Source organism: Xyrauchen texanus, chromosome 28 (assembly GCF_025860055.1).
Source record: "Xyrauchen texanus isolate HMW12.3.18 chromosome 28, RBS_HiC_50CHRs, whole genome shotgun sequence".
Classification (NCBI taxonomy): domain Eukaryota; kingdom Metazoa; phylum Chordata; class Actinopteri; order Cypriniformes; family Catostomidae; genus Xyrauchen; species Xyrauchen texanus.
In genome coordinates, this window is record NC_068303.1 from 34,719,935 (window position 1) to 34,737,822 (window position 17,888).

At 38.3% G+C, this 17,888-nt stretch overlaps 2 protein-coding genes across 5 annotated transcripts in view; both read left to right on the forward strand.

Annotated features, from left to right (window-relative positions):
- Positions 1-7,707, forward strand: part of fynb (FYN proto-oncogene, Src family tyrosine kinase b) — a 105,586-nt gene extending 97,879 nt beyond the window's left edge. For 2 of the 4 annotated variants that reach the window (XM_052095254.1, XM_052095253.1), the window contains one exon: positions 4,969-7,707. In XM_052095254.1, coding sequence (XP_051951214.1) covers positions 4,969-5,177 — 209 coding nt within the window. In that variant the 3' untranslated portion in view covers positions 5,178-7,707. The remainder of the gene's footprint in view (positions 1-4,968) is intronic. The other 2 variants (XM_052095250.1, XM_052095251.1) reach the window with 1 other exon arrangement.
- A 1,811-nt stretch (positions 7,708-9,518) lies between these two features.
- Positions 9,519-12,395, forward strand: LOC127621717 (probable G-protein coupled receptor 139). Its single transcript, XM_052095435.1, has 2 exons — positions 9,519-9,591; positions 11,374-12,395. The coding sequence occupies exons 1-2, from the start codon at positions 9,519-9,521 to the stop codon at positions 12,393-12,395; spliced, it is 1,095 nt and encodes a 364-aa protein (XP_051951395.1).
- The last annotated feature ends 5,493 nt before the right edge of the window (positions 12,396-17,888 follow it).

The following is a 17,888-nucleotide window of genomic DNA, read 5'->3' on the forward strand; positions in this document are numbered from 1 at the left end:
CAATGTATCCACCCTGAGTCAATACACTGACCCACACTTCACATACAAACAGCAGTGATTCATTGTCAGTTATGAAATGATGGGGAAAGCAGCTCTTAACAATATTTGTTGTACAAAACAAGCCTGGATGGAACTTTTGACTGAAACAATAATTTTTCAAACTAGGTAAGGCACATTTTAATTACCACAAAAGCATGCCAAGTCTTAACTATCACCAAAACGCAGAATGAGACATTTTTGTCTGCAACCCCTTTCATGCAGAGTTCAAAGTGCCGCTTGACGCTGGCACTGACACCCTGATGTGAATCATGAATGCAACCGTATGATTGCTGTAACAAAGCAGATAAACACAGTCTGCTGGCTGATTAATATTGTGGAGGATGAGAGTTTAAGAGATTGAATGCCCGTTGCAATGAATATGAAACCAATGTGTGTCAATTAGTCAACCTCCCACTTAGACTTTGAAAATGTTTAATGTTACCTTAATTGTTGCCATTTTAGTGCATTTCTATCTTTATACTGTGGAAGGCTTTGTTTGGAAAATGTTAATAAACCATAATATTGTTACATATTGTTTTGTTTACTTCCCTAAGGAAATAAATGCATTTTGACAGGAAAAGATATATTTAAAGTTAAATTTCAGCACGATTAACTACAAATATTATGCAATTAATCACAATTAAAACATCCACTGACAGCACCTATTGAAATCTATCCTTTGATTTGTCAGCACAGACCACAGCTACAAATAAACAAGCCAAGTTTGAGTTTGTATATTGGTGCCATGTCTCATTATTATCTGCAGACACAACACAGATTGGAAGCATAGGACAGCACTGGTTACAGCTACATAGCCACAAATCCATAATTTGAGCTAGAACTACTGTTTTGGAACATTGTATTGTATGCATTTTAATGTTAGTACATAGCAGTGAAAGACACCTTATATAAAATGTGACCAAAAATGGTTTTCTGAACATTCCCCCTTTCTGTCATTGGTTGGTTAACAGAATTGCCCCATCCCAGAGCCATAGCCATTACCTTTTCAGAGGAATCAACCTACTATTGGCTTTCGTTTGAGCCCAGACTCTACAATGATGATGCTGGAACACTGACACATGGATGAATTAGAGCCACAAGTATACTTATAGGAAAACTTTAGTGGCCTCGGCTAGAATGTAGGAAGTGTGAAACACAGTATTGCATCATTAACAGATGTTTGCAGGCGTTCCTCTATCAGTTCTATTGAAATATCGTCATGTCCCTCATGACATGATAAATTATCTGGCTTCACAAATAGAGTTCTGGACCAGGACTACATCATTCTGGAGGCAAAATAAATAAATATTTGACTGTCATTCAAAACTAGCAGTGTATTCTGATTAAATGAAACATTTGGCAAATAACAAATAAATCATAAATATTTCACTATAATATTGTAGATGTTTTGCCAGTGACCGATTTTTTTTGGAGGGGTCATGGGCCAAACAAGTAATTTGCTTTGAGATAAATGGAAATGCTATTGGTTAGCTCTGGTCGAGGTATTATAGACCTGTGGTTCTCAAACTTGTCCTGGAGGCCCCTCAACACTACACATTTTGGATGTCACCTCAATCAAACACACCTGATTGAACTCATAATCTCGTTAATGGAGAATCCAAGACTTAAATTGGGTGTGTCAGAAAAGGGTGACATGTAAAATGTGCAGTGCTGTTGGGCCTCCAGGACCAGATTGAGAACCACTGTAGACCTCCTTTATCAATTCATCTATAATCCTGCTGTTTTGTGAGAAAATCCTTAGCAACATAGCAAAACATAAACATAAGCTTTTTTCATACACTGAACTCAAGCTTTTATTGTAGCATTTAATCTGGAAAGAGTGCAACCTATATGTCTGTGGTGGTGCTTTTCTTTCACAGTAGATATACATGTGTTTGTCTTTTTTGTTTAAGTTAACTTAAACAAAAAGACAAACACATGCTGGGCAGCTGCACGTAACTCTCTCCCCCTGGAACTACCGCCTCTGGTCGCCCTTATCCCTCTCAAGGGCTTGATTAGCCGGATTAGGGGTTGGGTATGCTGCATCATGACCCGGCCCCGCCCTCCTCCCTGCCACACCTTCATTCTGAGTAATTGGAATACTTACTCATTGGGGAAATTTTCACTTCATGCATTTTTAGTGATCAGATCATGAAAAGACCAGGTATAAATGCCCTCATATACGCATTCAAAATGGAAAGAAATCACCTCCAGAGGTGGTTTGAGATGCATTTCAGATGGGACTCAAAATGTTGAAGCCGCATATGCAAACTTTACTCCTCCCAAATGGCACTACGTCAGCATATGGACAATTTGGCAGATAACAGCTGTTACAGAGTATTTGCATAGGGCTCATGTAAACATTATATAAAAACAAAATAAGAAACAGAGGCATGTTGTGCGATAGATAGAACTTTATCCTTCATCGATTGATGCAGATTGCTGACGAAACTAAGACTAAACATAGCGGTCATGGACATATCTTGCCTACGACAAGCCCAGAGGGGAAAAAAAAAAAACACACACACTGGCAGTGCTGGGTAGATTACTTCTGACTTGTAATCGGGTACTGATTACAAATTACATGACACAAATTGCTATCAGTAACGTAATATTGCAATTACGTTAGTTTTAGATTACTTTGAAACTAACTTTTATTTGATGTCACTTGCATTTGAGCATTCCGAAAACACTCTAGAAACCCAAGAGTTACCGAACGTATATCGTAGAAATGCTTATATAGAGTGGAAAAAAAAATACGATTTTAACCAATTATAGTCGTTGTCTAATTAGCAAGTAATAATTTAATCCATAAAAAATTACTGTATTCTGATTACGAGTATTTTTAAATGTAATTTAATCCAATTACAAGTACTTGATTTTTGTAGTCTGATTACTTAATCCAGATTCCACGTAATCCATTACTACCAACATTGCACACTGTGCAAATTCACTTGAAATCAAATAATACTTATTAACATTTTCCCTACCTGATAAAGTCATCATTACGGACAGAAACTCACATATAGCAATTGAAGATCGGATTTATATCAGTTTTGCGGAGACAGATTTATGTGTAAATGTAATGTGCATACCTAATCAGATAGCAATTCGATCAGTAATTGTCATTGTTTTTAATGGTTTATACACTCACAAAGCACTTTATTAGGAACACCTGTACACCTACTTATTCATGTGATTATCTAATCAGCCAAATGTGTGGCAACAGTGCAGTGCATAAAATCATGCAGATACTGGTCATGAGCTTCATTTAATGTTCACATCAAACATCAGAATGGGGAACAATTTTGACCGTGGCATGATAGTTGCTGCTGGTTTGAGTATTTCTGTAACTGCTGATCTCCTGGGATTCAAAAATGTATACAAGATGGAAATCTAGAACAACAGGGTTTGAAAAATGATCATACCCTTGGATATAATACTTCTTAGAGCTACCTTTTGCTTTAATGACAGCCAAACAGGATATTCTCTCTCGACCCTCTACTCGACAACTGAAGATGGGCAGGTGGTTCACCTTTCAGCACGACAATGACCCTAAACACAATGCCAAAAAAAACAAGGCAGTGGCTTAATGTTTAAAGAAGGTCACGAGTGGGATCTAGGAGCGGCTTAACTTTAATGAAAAAGTAAAACAAAAGACAAAACAGGATAAATGCTGGAACAGGGTTAAGACTGGGACCCAGCAAGCAAAAACTAACGTAAACAAACAGAATAGACACCGGAGCACGAACTGGAGAGAAACACAACAACTGACAAATGTAAAATGGACATCAGGGCAATATATACATAGATAAAGATAAATGAGGTAAATGAAACACAGGTTTGAACAATAGGGAACAGCTGGTAGTGATCAGGGCAGTGACTTATGGGAAATGTAGTGCAAGGGAGACTAGAGACAGATGGCAGAGGCAAAACAACAGTGAATCATGACAATAGTTCACCCAAAAATGTTTATTCTCTCATCATTTGACCTCATGCCATCCCAGATGTGAATGACTTCCTTTCTTCAGCAGAACACATTTGAAGAAAAATAGCTCAGCTCAAGAGATCCTTATAATTAAACTACTATTAATGAAAAGATCAATATTTAAGTACTTTAAATAATCGCGTCTGTTAAGCAGCGGTATGCGCGTTCACGAGAGGGCTGAGGTCATGCAGTTTCTAGTGTGAAGTATTGCCGTTGGTGTGTTCACACGAGAGTGACGCATGCGAGACACACCCAGAAGAGAAGCGCTGTTTATAACTGAGTAGAAGGAACGCTGTACAGACCGAATGCTGTAAACAAATTGAAGCAAATTTAAACCAAAATGTCAGAAGATTTTGATTTAAGAGGAGATGCAAGTTTTTGCACAGCCATATTTATTTGAATCTGAGTACTCTGACTTGAGGCACAGGGAGATGGAGGAGGCTGGACCAACAGCAGCACAACAACAAGCCTCAGAGAGACAGAGAGCTCAGGAGACATGGTGATGAACAGGTAGGCAATACCAAGCAATGCCAACAGAGGGAGTGAGCGTCTGCTGCCATCGCTGGAAAGACCATTTAACCTCAGCCCTGTCGTGAATGCACATACTGGTTGAACTATCCCTTTAAAGATAGGAAGGTCAAAGACTTTGAGAGGCCTGACCTGAATCCAATAGAAAACCTGTGGATGGACTGTAAATGCCGGTTCGGCAGATGAAAAGTGAGCAGAAAAATCCCATAGACTTCTATTGAAAAGGTCCCCACACATATCTAGGCATCAGTATGCCATAGAGACTTTGGGATGGTCTCTTTTGACTTGAGCCAGTAAGCAACCACATTAAGGCCACTTCGTATTGCCCTAGAAACTACCTGTCAGTTGGGGCTTTGCTATATCCTTTAAAATGAACAGTCTTATTGAGTTTGCATTTCTGTTGTTGTTGGTAGGCATGAATAACAGGGAGGTGCTGGAACAAGTGGAACGTGGCTACCGGATGCCGTGTCCTCAGGACTGTCCTAGCTCTCTACACGACCTGATGGTTCTGTGCTGGAAGAAAGACCCAGAAGAGCGACCCACTTTCGAGTACCTCCAGGCCTTCCTTGAGGATTACTTCACCGCGACTGAACCTCAATATCAGCCCGGAGATAACCTATAAACACCCAGCACCCACATCTCACCCTCCGGCCCAGGGCGTCTGAAACTCACCCATTCGCCCTCCTGTCTGGAAGAATATACAGATTTAACGAAACTCTTGGTACTTTCCCTGTGATCCCACACCTGAAGACTTTGTAACTTGATGGGTGTATACAAGAGTGGACTGGGGTTGTGGGCAATGTTGGGAGGGTAATGTTCAGGGTTTAGACCATACCCATTATAATGATATGAACTGCCTGTATTCAGTGTAAATACGAGATGCTTGTTTATGGTCTATTTTTTGGTTTGTTTTCAGTCTTGTTTTGTACCCCCCACGCTCATCTTAATTTTTTTGCTTTGCAAAGTCACGTTGAGGGGAAGCCGAAGTTCTATGAAGGTTTTTTCGTCAAACGTGTTTTCATGTCTCTGTGATATCGTGCTCGGACAGAAGAATAAAGATTCAGAGTGTCTTTATGGTTCTAGTGGTTTTATAATGTCTGCTGACTCAACCTGCAAGAGAATTTAATTACTCAGATTAATTTATTTCTGTTTTATTTACAATGCTTATTAAGATGCTAAATTGAGTTGACACTTTGTTAATCTGTGAGAACTTTGTCCTCACCAAAGTAGTTATTTTACAAATGATGTACGTTACAGTTTTGTAATGTGCGGCCAAATGTCAAGGACTGCCATATTTCGGCATACCTCCACTTACACACTCACTTGACAAAACAAGTCCCATTTACAAGTTTGTATAAATCTTGTACCAGGAATATGGATGTTTTTCCATGGTGGAGGAGAATTGTATATTCCCATTCTAATAGGCTTGTTTCCCCATACTAAGTCTGTGTCTGAAATATGAAAAACACTGCCTTTTCAGGCAGTATACAGAGGTGGGCATCAAGGCACATTGGAATTCAAGGCACAGAATGCCGTTGCATTCTGAAATGTGTCAGACTGTAATTGTAATTATAATCATCTTTCTACACAGAAATAAGCATTGTAGTCTAAGTATTTGCTTGGTTATCTCTAAAGACCCCTTGAATTTCTTTTAAATCATTAGACATGATGATACAATGCCTTCGAAGTCTCGCCCACGCCCTCCTCCTCACACCCTGTCTGTCATTGATTATCTGGGCAGTGATTGATCAAGGCAGCTGCTTTCCATTTCCGACATAGTCTTAGTGACACTCAGACAGCTATTCCGAAAGAGTTACTTGATTTTCTGTTTGCGCCATGTGAAAGAGGGAGAATCAGGTTCTAATGCCCTTCAGGGGTTGCCACGACAACCAGTCCTTATCCTGTGTCTCGATAGAGGATACTTTTAGTCTTAAGATCACTTTTTTGTCATAATGTGTTTAATTTAAATGAACATAGATATATGATGACCGGTTTGGATTTACAAGGGAACATTGCAAAGTAGCATTTTCCCTCGTTGGTTGGTGCAGTGCCCATCAAAACCACTTTTAATTGCCTCATACACATTGTTTATTGAGTTATGCGTTTGGTTTAACAGTACTGTGAATGTCAGTAACAGCCTCAACATTTTCTTTGCCATTCCCATTTTTTTTAACAGGCCATTTTGTTAACTCGTTTCCCATTTGGAAATAAAAAGTACAATATTTTACACACTTGACAAGCTTTATTACTCTTTCTTCATCCTGTTATAAACACTAATTAATGTCAAAGAAATGAGCTTTCAGTTTTGCTTCAGTGGTGTGTGTTATTATTTATTAGCACGGTGTAATCTGATTACAAAGTAATTAGTTACTGTAATTTTTTAAGTAGTGTAACTCATTGCATTTTAAATTCTTTTTAATCAGATTACAGTTACTGACTTAATCAAGTTGCAGTGGAAAGATAAAATATGTGAACCCTTTGGAATTACTTGCATTTATGTATAAATTTGTCTTAAAATCTTTTTTTTTTCATCTAATTTACAATAATGAACAAACACAATCTGTTTTAACTAATAACACACAAATTATTGTGTTTTTCTTGTACATACTGAATACATCATTCAACATTCACATTGTAGGTTGGAAAAAGTATGTAAACCCCTAGGCTAATGACATCAACAAAAGCTAATTAGAGTCAGGAGTTGGCAAACCTGGCATACAATTAATGAAACAAGATTGGAGGTGTGGGTTAAAGCTACTTTGACCTATAAAAATCACACATTTTGAGTTTGCTATTCACAAGAAGCATTTGCTAATGTGGACCATGCCTTGCAAAAACGAGATCTCAGAACACCTACAATCAAGAATTGTTGCTTTACATACAGCTGGAATGTGTTACAAAGTATCTCAAAAAGCTAAGACATTTATCTGTCCACAGTTAGACAAATAGTTTATAAATGGAGTCGATTTAGTACTGTTGCTACTCTCCCTAGAAGTGGCCGTCCAGTCAAAATAACTCAAAGGACACATAGCAGAATGCTCAATGAGTTCTGAAATTATTTGTATTTATTTTTTTCAAATTGTAATTGTAATTTTTCACATTATTAATGTCCTGACTATACACTGTGATCAGTTGAATACTACTTTGGTGAATAAAAGTACCAATTTCATTCCATAAGAGCAAAATCTGTACGTTATTCCAGACTTTTGGCTGCCAGTGTGTGTATATATATATATATATATATACGCGATTATCTAATCAGCCAATCGTGTGGTAGCAGTGCATAAAATCATGCAGATACAGGTCAGGAGCATCAGTTAATGTTCACATCAACCATCAGAATGGGGAAAAAATGTATCTCAGTGATTTGGACCGTGACATGATCGTTGGTCCCAGACAAGCTGGTTTGAGTATTTCTGTAACTACTGATCTCCTGGGATTTTCACACACAACCCTCCAAAGACATGTCAGCCAACCCAATGACAGCAACCCCTAACATTCAAAATTACTGACAGGCTCCCCTGACTCTTTCTTGCCTTTTACAGAGCCTAGTTCTGTCAGAAAGACATGTGTGATTCTCACAACACCCATTTCAGTCATATCTGTCATGTAGTTGCAACATTTTATGCGTGATATTCCAAAATAATAATAATAATTGCTTAAAGCATCTATAAATATTCATAGTATAAAATGACAAATATTTCACACGACATAATTTGTAAAAGGTTCAATATTGACTGTCTGTATTTCTCCCCTTGTCCATTTCTCTATGATCACTAGAGGGAAGCAGATTGCCAGTGCAGTTTTTAAGGTTTTGGTGGTGTTGGTAACATTGTTTGGATCATCCAAATATCCCACAATTAAAACGACCAAATAAAAACTAAATAATGTCACAATGAAAGATGAAAAAGGCAAAACGGTTTCTGTAAGGGGTTAGGGGATAGATAATATCATCAGTATAAAAGTGTGTGTGTGTGTGTGTGTGTGTGTGTGTGTGTGTGTGTGTGTGTGTGTGTGTGTGTGTGTGTGTGTGTGTATGTGAGCTGAACATGAGCCCTCCTACCTGAACATCTGTTCAGAGTGATCTCTTATAGCTCATACAACTCATATCTGCTGTTTGACTGCAGTCATCAGTATAGATCCTGACACGGTCACATCCACTGCTGTAAGTATACCAGCATTGTATTCTTTATATAGGCTGCACTGAGACAATTACCCTGGGGGAAATAAGTTACACTTATATTACAACAACATATTACACATTTATGGTTTTATAAGGAGGATTTTGTGATATGTGTAAAGCAATTTAAATTTTAATGAGTGTTTGTACATGTGTGGGCTAACTATTAGATATCAGATTTATAACCGGATATGCGAGGAACATTATAAATATTGCTTTAAGGTTTTTACATTATATTGTCATTGTCAATGAAGATTAATAGCTGTCCTTAGGGTTTACCCTTGACATTTTACTTAAAGGGACAGTACACGCAAAACGGTTGTCCTCATTAACTCAACCTCATGTTGTTCCAAACTCGTGTGACTTACTATCTTCCATTGGACACAATAGTATATGTAAAGTAGAATGAAAACGAATGTTTGGAATGAGGGGGAGTGAATGATTTTCGATGTTGTGTAAACTATACCTTTATGAAAGGAAAAAAAATTGAATTTGTTTTTTTAAGTGGCATCGTCTCCATAATATAGCCAGCTGTGATACCTTAAGTAAATAAATGTATTTATGAATTTGAGGTATGTGACTGTGATAACAAATAAGACCTCATCTATTTTTTTATTTTTATTTATTTATTTATTTTTGGCTACAATGTGTGTATATTTTACATGGTTATAATCACTATGCATAACATGCATTTCTATCTATAGTGCATTTACATCTATCTCCTTAACACATGGCAGTTATTATGTCTTCCTGTTCGCCTGCCTGAGTGTTGATGTGCTGGCAATGGATGGGGTAAATGTCTTAATTGCTGTTCAGAAGGTGTACTACCCTCTACTGTGCATTATGGGAATACCAGGTTAGTAATTCTGTAGATTCTGAGGCAGGAACACTTGAAGGTAAAGAAGGGGTGGGGTTGGCCATTGGCCAAGGAGACTTTTGGACCTGTTAGACTTCACATAAATTACTTTTAACAATTTGTGACAATTTCACCACTTAACAAAACTTTGTTTCCCATCATTCTTTAAAAACTATACATATCTGGCAAAGTTGATATTGTTTTGGAGCAATGACAGTGTGTGGGTCCGCACATGGGGGCGACCATGTTACAATCACATGACCAGTCGAATTCTACTCGCTTAATCTCAGTAACAGTCTTGTTATTTGACAATTTCACACAATTAAAATAATCATGACTGACTGTGAATACTACATTTCTACAACAATATCTGAAACTGAAAACTATGTATTTTAAATGATGCTGAATCCAAGCCACTAGGTGTCAGTGTAAGTCCAAGATGAAACAAAGATAAAAGTTATTGAGTGCACCTTTAAGTCATCAGAAATTTGAAAGAACTTCATCAAAGTGAACATTAAACATCCTGATGGTAACAAAAACATTTTACAGCAAAACGTCATTTGAAAAGAAAAAACACAAAAATAAAGCAAAACCATCAATTAATTTTAAACAACAGTTAGTTGCATGTCCTCATATGTCGCCATGTTTTAAACCAAACACAACTAAATAATTTCAAGCACAAGGGATTATGGTATTAAGACCCAACTTTGCATTGAATGTTTTAAAATGTTGATCACTGAATTGCATAAAAGTTTTTTTTACATTAGATAGTTCAATCAGTTTGTCTGACAAAATGGAAGTTGGATTTTTTTATAGTGGGCAACCAACATACAGTATATTAGTGATCATTAACATCCATATTTAGGCCTGTCCACTTGTGATTGTACAATGTGAAATGGATGTTAATGACCCCAATGAAATTGATTGACCAGTGCAGTTTTCTGTCCTGTGTTGATGTACTGTATTTCCTATTGAAAAAGGAAGTTGGAGTGGGATATATTGAAGGGCTAGCACCCCACCCCTCTTTTTTTTATTGCCAATAGTCTGTAGTTTGAACAGCCATGAACATCATTTGCTCGTTACAATTGTAGACTATTGAAAGAGAATATGGCGACATTTAAAAAAAATGAAATTACGTGGTATGTTAAGTGTACCGTGGTTTTTTTGAGGTGAAATGTCCACTGTGTGGCGCTAAAAGCGATGTGTTTTTCAAGGTTAATACTCTATCCAGTTTTAAAAACACAAACCCCCACCCTAACCGTAAGTGCAACGCTCTATCTGTTCAGCTACTGCGCAATTTTATCACACGAATAAGCCTGTAAATGTAGTTGGTTAAGTCATTTTAAAGTTTCGCCTTGCAAGTCCTGCGCAATATGCATAATATGGAAAAATAAATCAAATCTGTCATTCACTACAGCAACCATACTGTCCTCTGCCATGTTGAAATTTTACGACTCCTCCCATCCTGGAAACTCTGGTATCAAAATGATCTCAGAGTTTCCTAATCATAATTACGACTTGAGGGATCGTTCATGTGCAACTTCCGAGTGGGAAACCGATAATTCCGATTGCACGTGAAGGCAGCATTAGTCTTGATTTATTAGCTTAAGGCTATATGCTATATGACAACAAAGCACTTGAACGCAATGTACTCATAATTACCACTTCAGAAGTGGGGATTGTAAACACAGACTTTTAAGTTTTGGTTCTGTTATTCAGAACTTTGGTTCCTATTATGGGTTTAAAACAGAATTAAGCATTTCATTTCCTATCTTTCTCCAGCTAACCTCTTCACCTTCTACATGATCTGCTTCCGTAAATGTGGCATGTCAGAGACAGCAACTGTTTACCTGGGCTGCCTAGCTTTGGTGGATACCTTCTATCTGGTGTGGGTGATCCTTCTGGACCTGTGTCTTGTCTTCCTGCAGGTCCAGCCCTTCTGGCACTCCCAACCATGGTGTGGCATAATGGGCGTACTGCAGTACGGTGCCCTTTACAGCTCATCCTGGATAGTCGTGATGTTCACCATAGAGCGCTATCTGGTTCTGAGAATCACTATAGCCAAACAACGATTCCACCAGGCCCGAACTGCTCTGTTCATCTGCGTGACTATTATACTGCTGTCTCACATTGCATCAGTTCCCATGAGCTGGATCAATACGGTCAAGCCAACTAATATCACCATCAAAGGACAGAATATCACTGTACCGCGGTGTCGCTATAGGGATGAGTTGTATGCCACGGTTCTGGTCTGGGTCACCACTTTTCTCTCAGGTGGAATTCCCATTGTTCTCATCATCATTTTTAACTCGCTGATCGCGCATCATCTGAACTGTTCCAGTCAGCTGTTCACCAAGGAGGAGCGGAGGGCAATCAGGGGTAAGAGTACACGTGGCGTAGTCCGACGCACCATCCTTTTGCTTGGGACGGTCTCCATAGCCTTTGTGGTACTCAGCCTTCCTCGATTTGTTACGTATTGCATCCTTCGCACAAAATACAACTACACAGAGTTTGACCGCAGTGACTACAGCATGACCATCAACGTTGTTAGCGATCTGGCCAACATGCTGCAGAACCTAAACTCAACCACCAACTTCCTGCTCTACTGCATGGTCAGTAGGAGCTTCAGGCAGGAGCTGGTGAACACACTGACCTGCCAGGCCAGAACCAGAGAGCCAAGCTCAGTCCTTAACCAGACAACCAGGACGGTGAAGGTCTTCTCAGTGGTGGACCACAAAGAGACGCTGATCGTAGATCCTGTCCATGCTGTCCTTACGAGGCTAAGAAGAACCGAGGGGAGCTAAGCCTGTGATTTCTGGTGGACTAGAGAAGAACTTGACAAAAAAAAAGAAAATATAGCAGGACTCAACAATAGAATGGCCAGTGGACTTGGAGATTTCACTCACCCTATTGAGCCAGAGCTTATTGTACATATGGATTTTATGCCTTGTAAAACTTAAACATTTGGTTTTCTGTGGTTTATTCTGCTGATGGAAATATATATGGGTGATTCTCATGAAACCTGTCCAGAAAATGTTCTAGTTACATTTAACCCCAAATCAATTAATAACAAATGTATATACACTCACTGAGTCCTTTATAAGAAACACCTGTACACCTATTTATTCATGCAATTATCTAATCAGCCAATCATGTACATGTGCAGCTGTGCAATGCATAAAATCATCAGAATGTAAAGAAATGTGATCTCAGTTATTTTGACCGTGGCATGATTGTTGGTGCCAGAAATGACTTGTTGATGAGTGAGGACAACAAATATTAGCCAGACTGGTTCGAACTGGTCTGACAAAGTCTACGGTAACTCAGATAACCACTCTGTACAAATGTAGTGAGCAGAATAGCATCTCACATTACACAACATATTGAACATTGAGGCAGATGGGCTACAACAGTAGAAGACCACATCGGGCACTTTATTAGGACCATAGTGTTCCTAATGAAGTGCTCAGAGAGTATGTATGAAAATGTATTTTGCACACACACACACACATACACAAAAGGCTACATTTAGGACTATTAAGATTTTTTGCATTGTGACATTATTTTCAGAACAGTTAAACACATTTTACTCCCCAGTTGTCATTACTGTAATATGTCTGGTCATTTTACATTTACTATTCCCATTACTTGTAATGATGATTATCATTAATGTATTATAGTTAAAAACAATAAGCTGTTGTATTTTTTATTTAAAATCAGCCAAAATGTATGGCAGAACCATGGGAGGATTACTATGTAGTCCATTAATACTATATCATAATGTAAAAACTCTAATGGCCCTAAAAATAGGCTTTATTTTCTATATGTAAAATGTATTTTCTTATTTGTTTCTTTTGATTTTAGATTAAAATAGGGGCAGGACATTTTCATGGGAATCACCTCTGTCAAATATTGTGTCGATATAGATGAATTTTTGTTGAAATTGCGAGAGAGATTTTTGATAGTCTAAAAAGGATCAGTAACAATGTTTTTAAAAATTATAAACCAATCAGTGATTTTTGGCACCATATTACAGCAAAGTCACAGTTACACCTCTGTAAAATGATTGCAAATTAAAAACAATTATTTATTTATTTATTTGAAAGAAAACAATGTGTAATGAAAGAAATATATAGTTGTTTTTTTTTTTGGACAATGAAACATATACTGCTAAATAATAAAATGCATTATTTTTATTTGATTTTTTTTCTTGTGTATGTGTGTGTTTGGGCCAGTGAAAATATTGGCAGGGCAAGTAAAAATCGAAACTACTGGCCCAACCAGACAAGAAGAAAAAAGCCTGCTACGATAGCTTTTAGCCTTGTGTTCATTTCTAAACAATCATTGTATGTTTATTAATAGAGTGATAATGGAATGAAATTGACTGTGAGGCAGAGGATGTTATAAGATTTGTTTCCTTCACACAATAATGAATCAGTTCTTTCATTTAGAAAGGGGTAAGAGAAGCACATCTCATTGTATGCTTCCTTAGAAAATACTTGAAAAAAAAGCTTGAGTGATAAATCAGTTCGCAAAATGCAGTTAATTAATCATAAAAGCCTGCACAAAGGAAATAATTCCCTTCACGCGAGGCTTATGAAAAGGGGGTAATTGGCTGAATTTTGTCTAACTAATATTTAAACATTTGCTTTAAAGGGGTCATGAAATGCTCTTTTTTATATAGTTTTATTATCTTCCCTGAGTTCCACTGATAATGTTAGTATGTATTTTGCATTTGTTTTTTTGTCATGATTTAGAAATATATGATCATTTTCCACCCTGTTTTTGGCCCTCTGTCTGAAACACTCGGTTTTGCCTTAAAACTTCAACGTAAATACCCACTGTTCTGATTGGCTAACATTGTGCAGCCCCTCGAATAGAGCCATGTAAAGAAACTCAATAGGAAGAAAATGAATAAGCATCAAAACGAAATATCAAGCACCACTGTTAACAGTCACACCCTGTCTACACCAGACGCGAGAGTCGCGGTGCATCAAAAGCAATGGAACCCAATATAATAAATTATACCATGGAAGCGTTCTTTGCGGCCCGTTGCGTTGCGCCAACAGAAAACAGATTTCCCGATCCATTTTGCGCTGTACATGCTGACACTACTACTGCCAACAACAAAAATAAACATGTGACGAGGAGGAGAGCATGGGCGTGGCCGGGCCGTGATGGAGCACAGCCGCCGCTGAATCAGCTGATCAGTGGGAGAGCGAGATAAGGGGTGGCCGGAGGCGCCGGTTCGAGCGAGAGAGAAGCATGCGGCCGCGCAGAATGTTTGTTTATGTTGGTTTTAAGTTAACCATTAAAAGTTATGTTTACTGTTCAGCCGGTTCCCTTCTTGTCCTTGCCTGTCCTTTATGTGTTATAAAACTATTTAGAAAGTTCTTGTTGGTGCGCGCGGTGTAGACAGCCTCAAGCCATTGCGTCGCATCAACGGACGCACCCGGTGTAAACAGGGTGTCAGCATGTCAGTCGTGATGACATATGAATTATTCATGAATGAAACAGTTTTCTTATGGATTTTGCGATCACGCCCAAGTGTTGTTAACTGCCCCATCCTTCAATAACAGTTCCTTTGCAAAGCTTGAATCATACCAACAGTGGGCTAGTGGTAGCTCAGCGGTTAAGGCTCTGGGTTACTGACCAAAAGGTTGGGGGTTCAAGCCCCAGCACCGCCAAGATACCACTGTTGGGCCCTTGAGCAAGGCCCTTGACCCTATCTGCTCCAGGGGTGCTGTTTCATGGCTGACCCTGTGCTCTGACCCCAGCTTAGTTGGAATATTTGAAAACAACTGCATTTCATTGGCTCTGTACCTGTACTCTGCAAAATGACAATAAAAGTTTAATCTTTAACTAAAAATAGCGCATATGGGCAAAAGAAAGCGTCTATGACGTGCTTGTGCTCAAAAAAGCAGGGCAGCATTTAAATGACAGAGAGCTTCTCATCTTCAGAGCTGTAACTTGACACCGCATCATTTAAAAGCGGCCGAGACATGTATCAAGCAGTCAAAGACATCTGTCTGTGCATGTTTATGTAGAAAAACATTTAAATCCAGATAGGCACATGAAGGTGTTCTGTGTAAGCCACTTTGGATGTATCTCCCATGACAGGCCCAATCTCTCCCCCCTTCACCTGTGTGACTGACTAAGCACCAGTGTGCAGGGCCAAGGGTGCAATGACAGAAAAATAGGCATAGATTACAGTATGCATATGTATATGGTCCTTGTAATGTCACAAGCTCCACGAATTCCAAACGAGTAATTTTTGCAGCTTGGTTTAAATAAATGCTCTTTTTCTATTAAGGAGGAAGTTTTCAGTTCTGAAACTTGCATTATGGTTTATCTAGTACAATGACCTCTTATATGTCAAAAGATCAAGGAAAATGTTATTCCTAATTTGATGACCCCTTTAACATTTGCAACTTTTGAAATGTTAAAAATTATATTAAATCAGAGACTATTTAGCGGAGACGAGCCACTTGAATGAGAGAAATTGGAATGCCCAATGGTCAATGGATGTAGAATAGAAGTCCCAACCTAGTTACAGGTAAAAGAGCCAATCGCCTTTTAGATACAGACATCTCCTGTCAATCAACTTGGGAATGTGCATGTGCTTTAGTTTTTTAGTATAATCTGATGTATAGAAACACAATTTATGATTCCAGTGATGATCAGATTTTATTGCTGATTTGATCGTAATCTTGACTATCCATTTTGGAGATTTCGGTCTTTCTCCATTCAAGTAGAAAGGAGCTACACTTGTATGCCGCTTGTTTACATAGAAAAACAGCTGCACTAGAGTGTTGCAAAAATGGCCAGTGGACTGACTTGGTAGAAAGTCTTTCATTTAATTAAAAAGTTGCATTTAATAAATACAGTTGAAGTCAGAAATGTACATACACTTAGGTTGAAGTCATTAAAACAATTTTTTTAACCACTCCACATATTTCATATGAGCAAACTATAGTTTTGGCAAGATATTTAGGACATCTACTTTGTGCATTACACAAGTAATTTTTCCAACAATTGTTTACAGACAGATTGTTTCACTTTTGACTATGTCACAATTCCAGTGGGTCAGAAGTTTACATACACTAAGTTAAATGTGCCTTCAAGCAGCTTGGAAAATTCTAGAAAATGATGTCAAGCCTTTAATCAATGAGCCAAGTTACTTCTGATAGTCTAATCAGCTAATTGGAGTCAATTGGAGGTGTACCTGTGGATGTATTTTAAGGCCTACTCTCAAACTCAGTGTCTCTTTGCTTGACTTCATGGGAAAATTAAAAGAAATCAGCCAAGACCTCATAAAAAATTGTGGACCTTGACAAGTCTGGTTCATCCTTATGAGCAATTTCCAAATGCCTGAAGGCACAATCTTCATCTTTACAAACAATAGTACGCCAGTATAAACACCATGGATACACCAGCCATCATACCGTTCAGGAAGGAGACACATTCTGTTGCCTAGAGATGAACATAGTTTGGTAAGTCAAGTGCAAATCAATCCCAGATCAACAGCAAATAACCTTGTGAAGATGCTGGAGGAAACAGGTAGACAAGTATCTAGACTCACCTAGAACTTTATTAGGAACAGTATGGTCCTAAAAATAGTTCCCAATATGGTCTTCTGCTGTCGTAGCCCATTCGCCTCAAGGTTCGATGTGTTTGCATTCTTAGATGCTATTCTGCACACTACAAATGTACAGAGTGGTTATCTGAGTTACTGTAGCCTTTCTGTCAGCTCAAACCTGTCTGGCCATTCTTCGTTGACCTTTTTCATCAACAATGTGTTTCTGTCCACAGAACTGCCGCTGACTGTATGTTTTTTTGTTTTTGGCACCATTCTGAGTAAACTCTAGAGACTATAGTGTCTGTTGTGCATGAAAATCCAAGGAGATCAGCAGTTATACCAGTCAAACCAGCCTGTCTGGCACCAACAATCATGCCACCAATTTTCCCTATTGTGATGGTTGATGTGAACATTAACTGAAGCTCCTGACCCATATTTGCATGATTTTATGCAGTGCATTGCTGCCACATGATTGGCTGATTAGATAATCAAATGAATATGTAGGTGTACAGGTGTTCCTGATAAAGTTCTAGGTGAGTGTATATCCACAGTATAATGAGTCCTATATCAACATAACCTGAAAGCTGCTCAGCAAGAAGCCACTGCTCCAAAACTCCCATAAAAAAGCCAGACTACAGTTTGTAAATGCACATGGGGACAAATAACTTTTTGGAAAAATGTCCTCTGGTCTGATGAAACAACAATTTAACTGTTTGGC

Excerpts from the sequence above, each read along its gene's own strand:
- LOC127621717 (XM_052095435.1), top strand. The coding sequence starts at position 9,519 with ATGGATGGGGTAAATGTCTTAATTGCTGTTCAGAAGGTGTACTACCCT. Across the intron at positions 9,592-11,373 it reads GTGCATTATGGGAATACCAG|CTAACCTCTTCACCTTCTAC; the intron begins GTTAGTAATTCT and ends ATCTTTCTCCAG.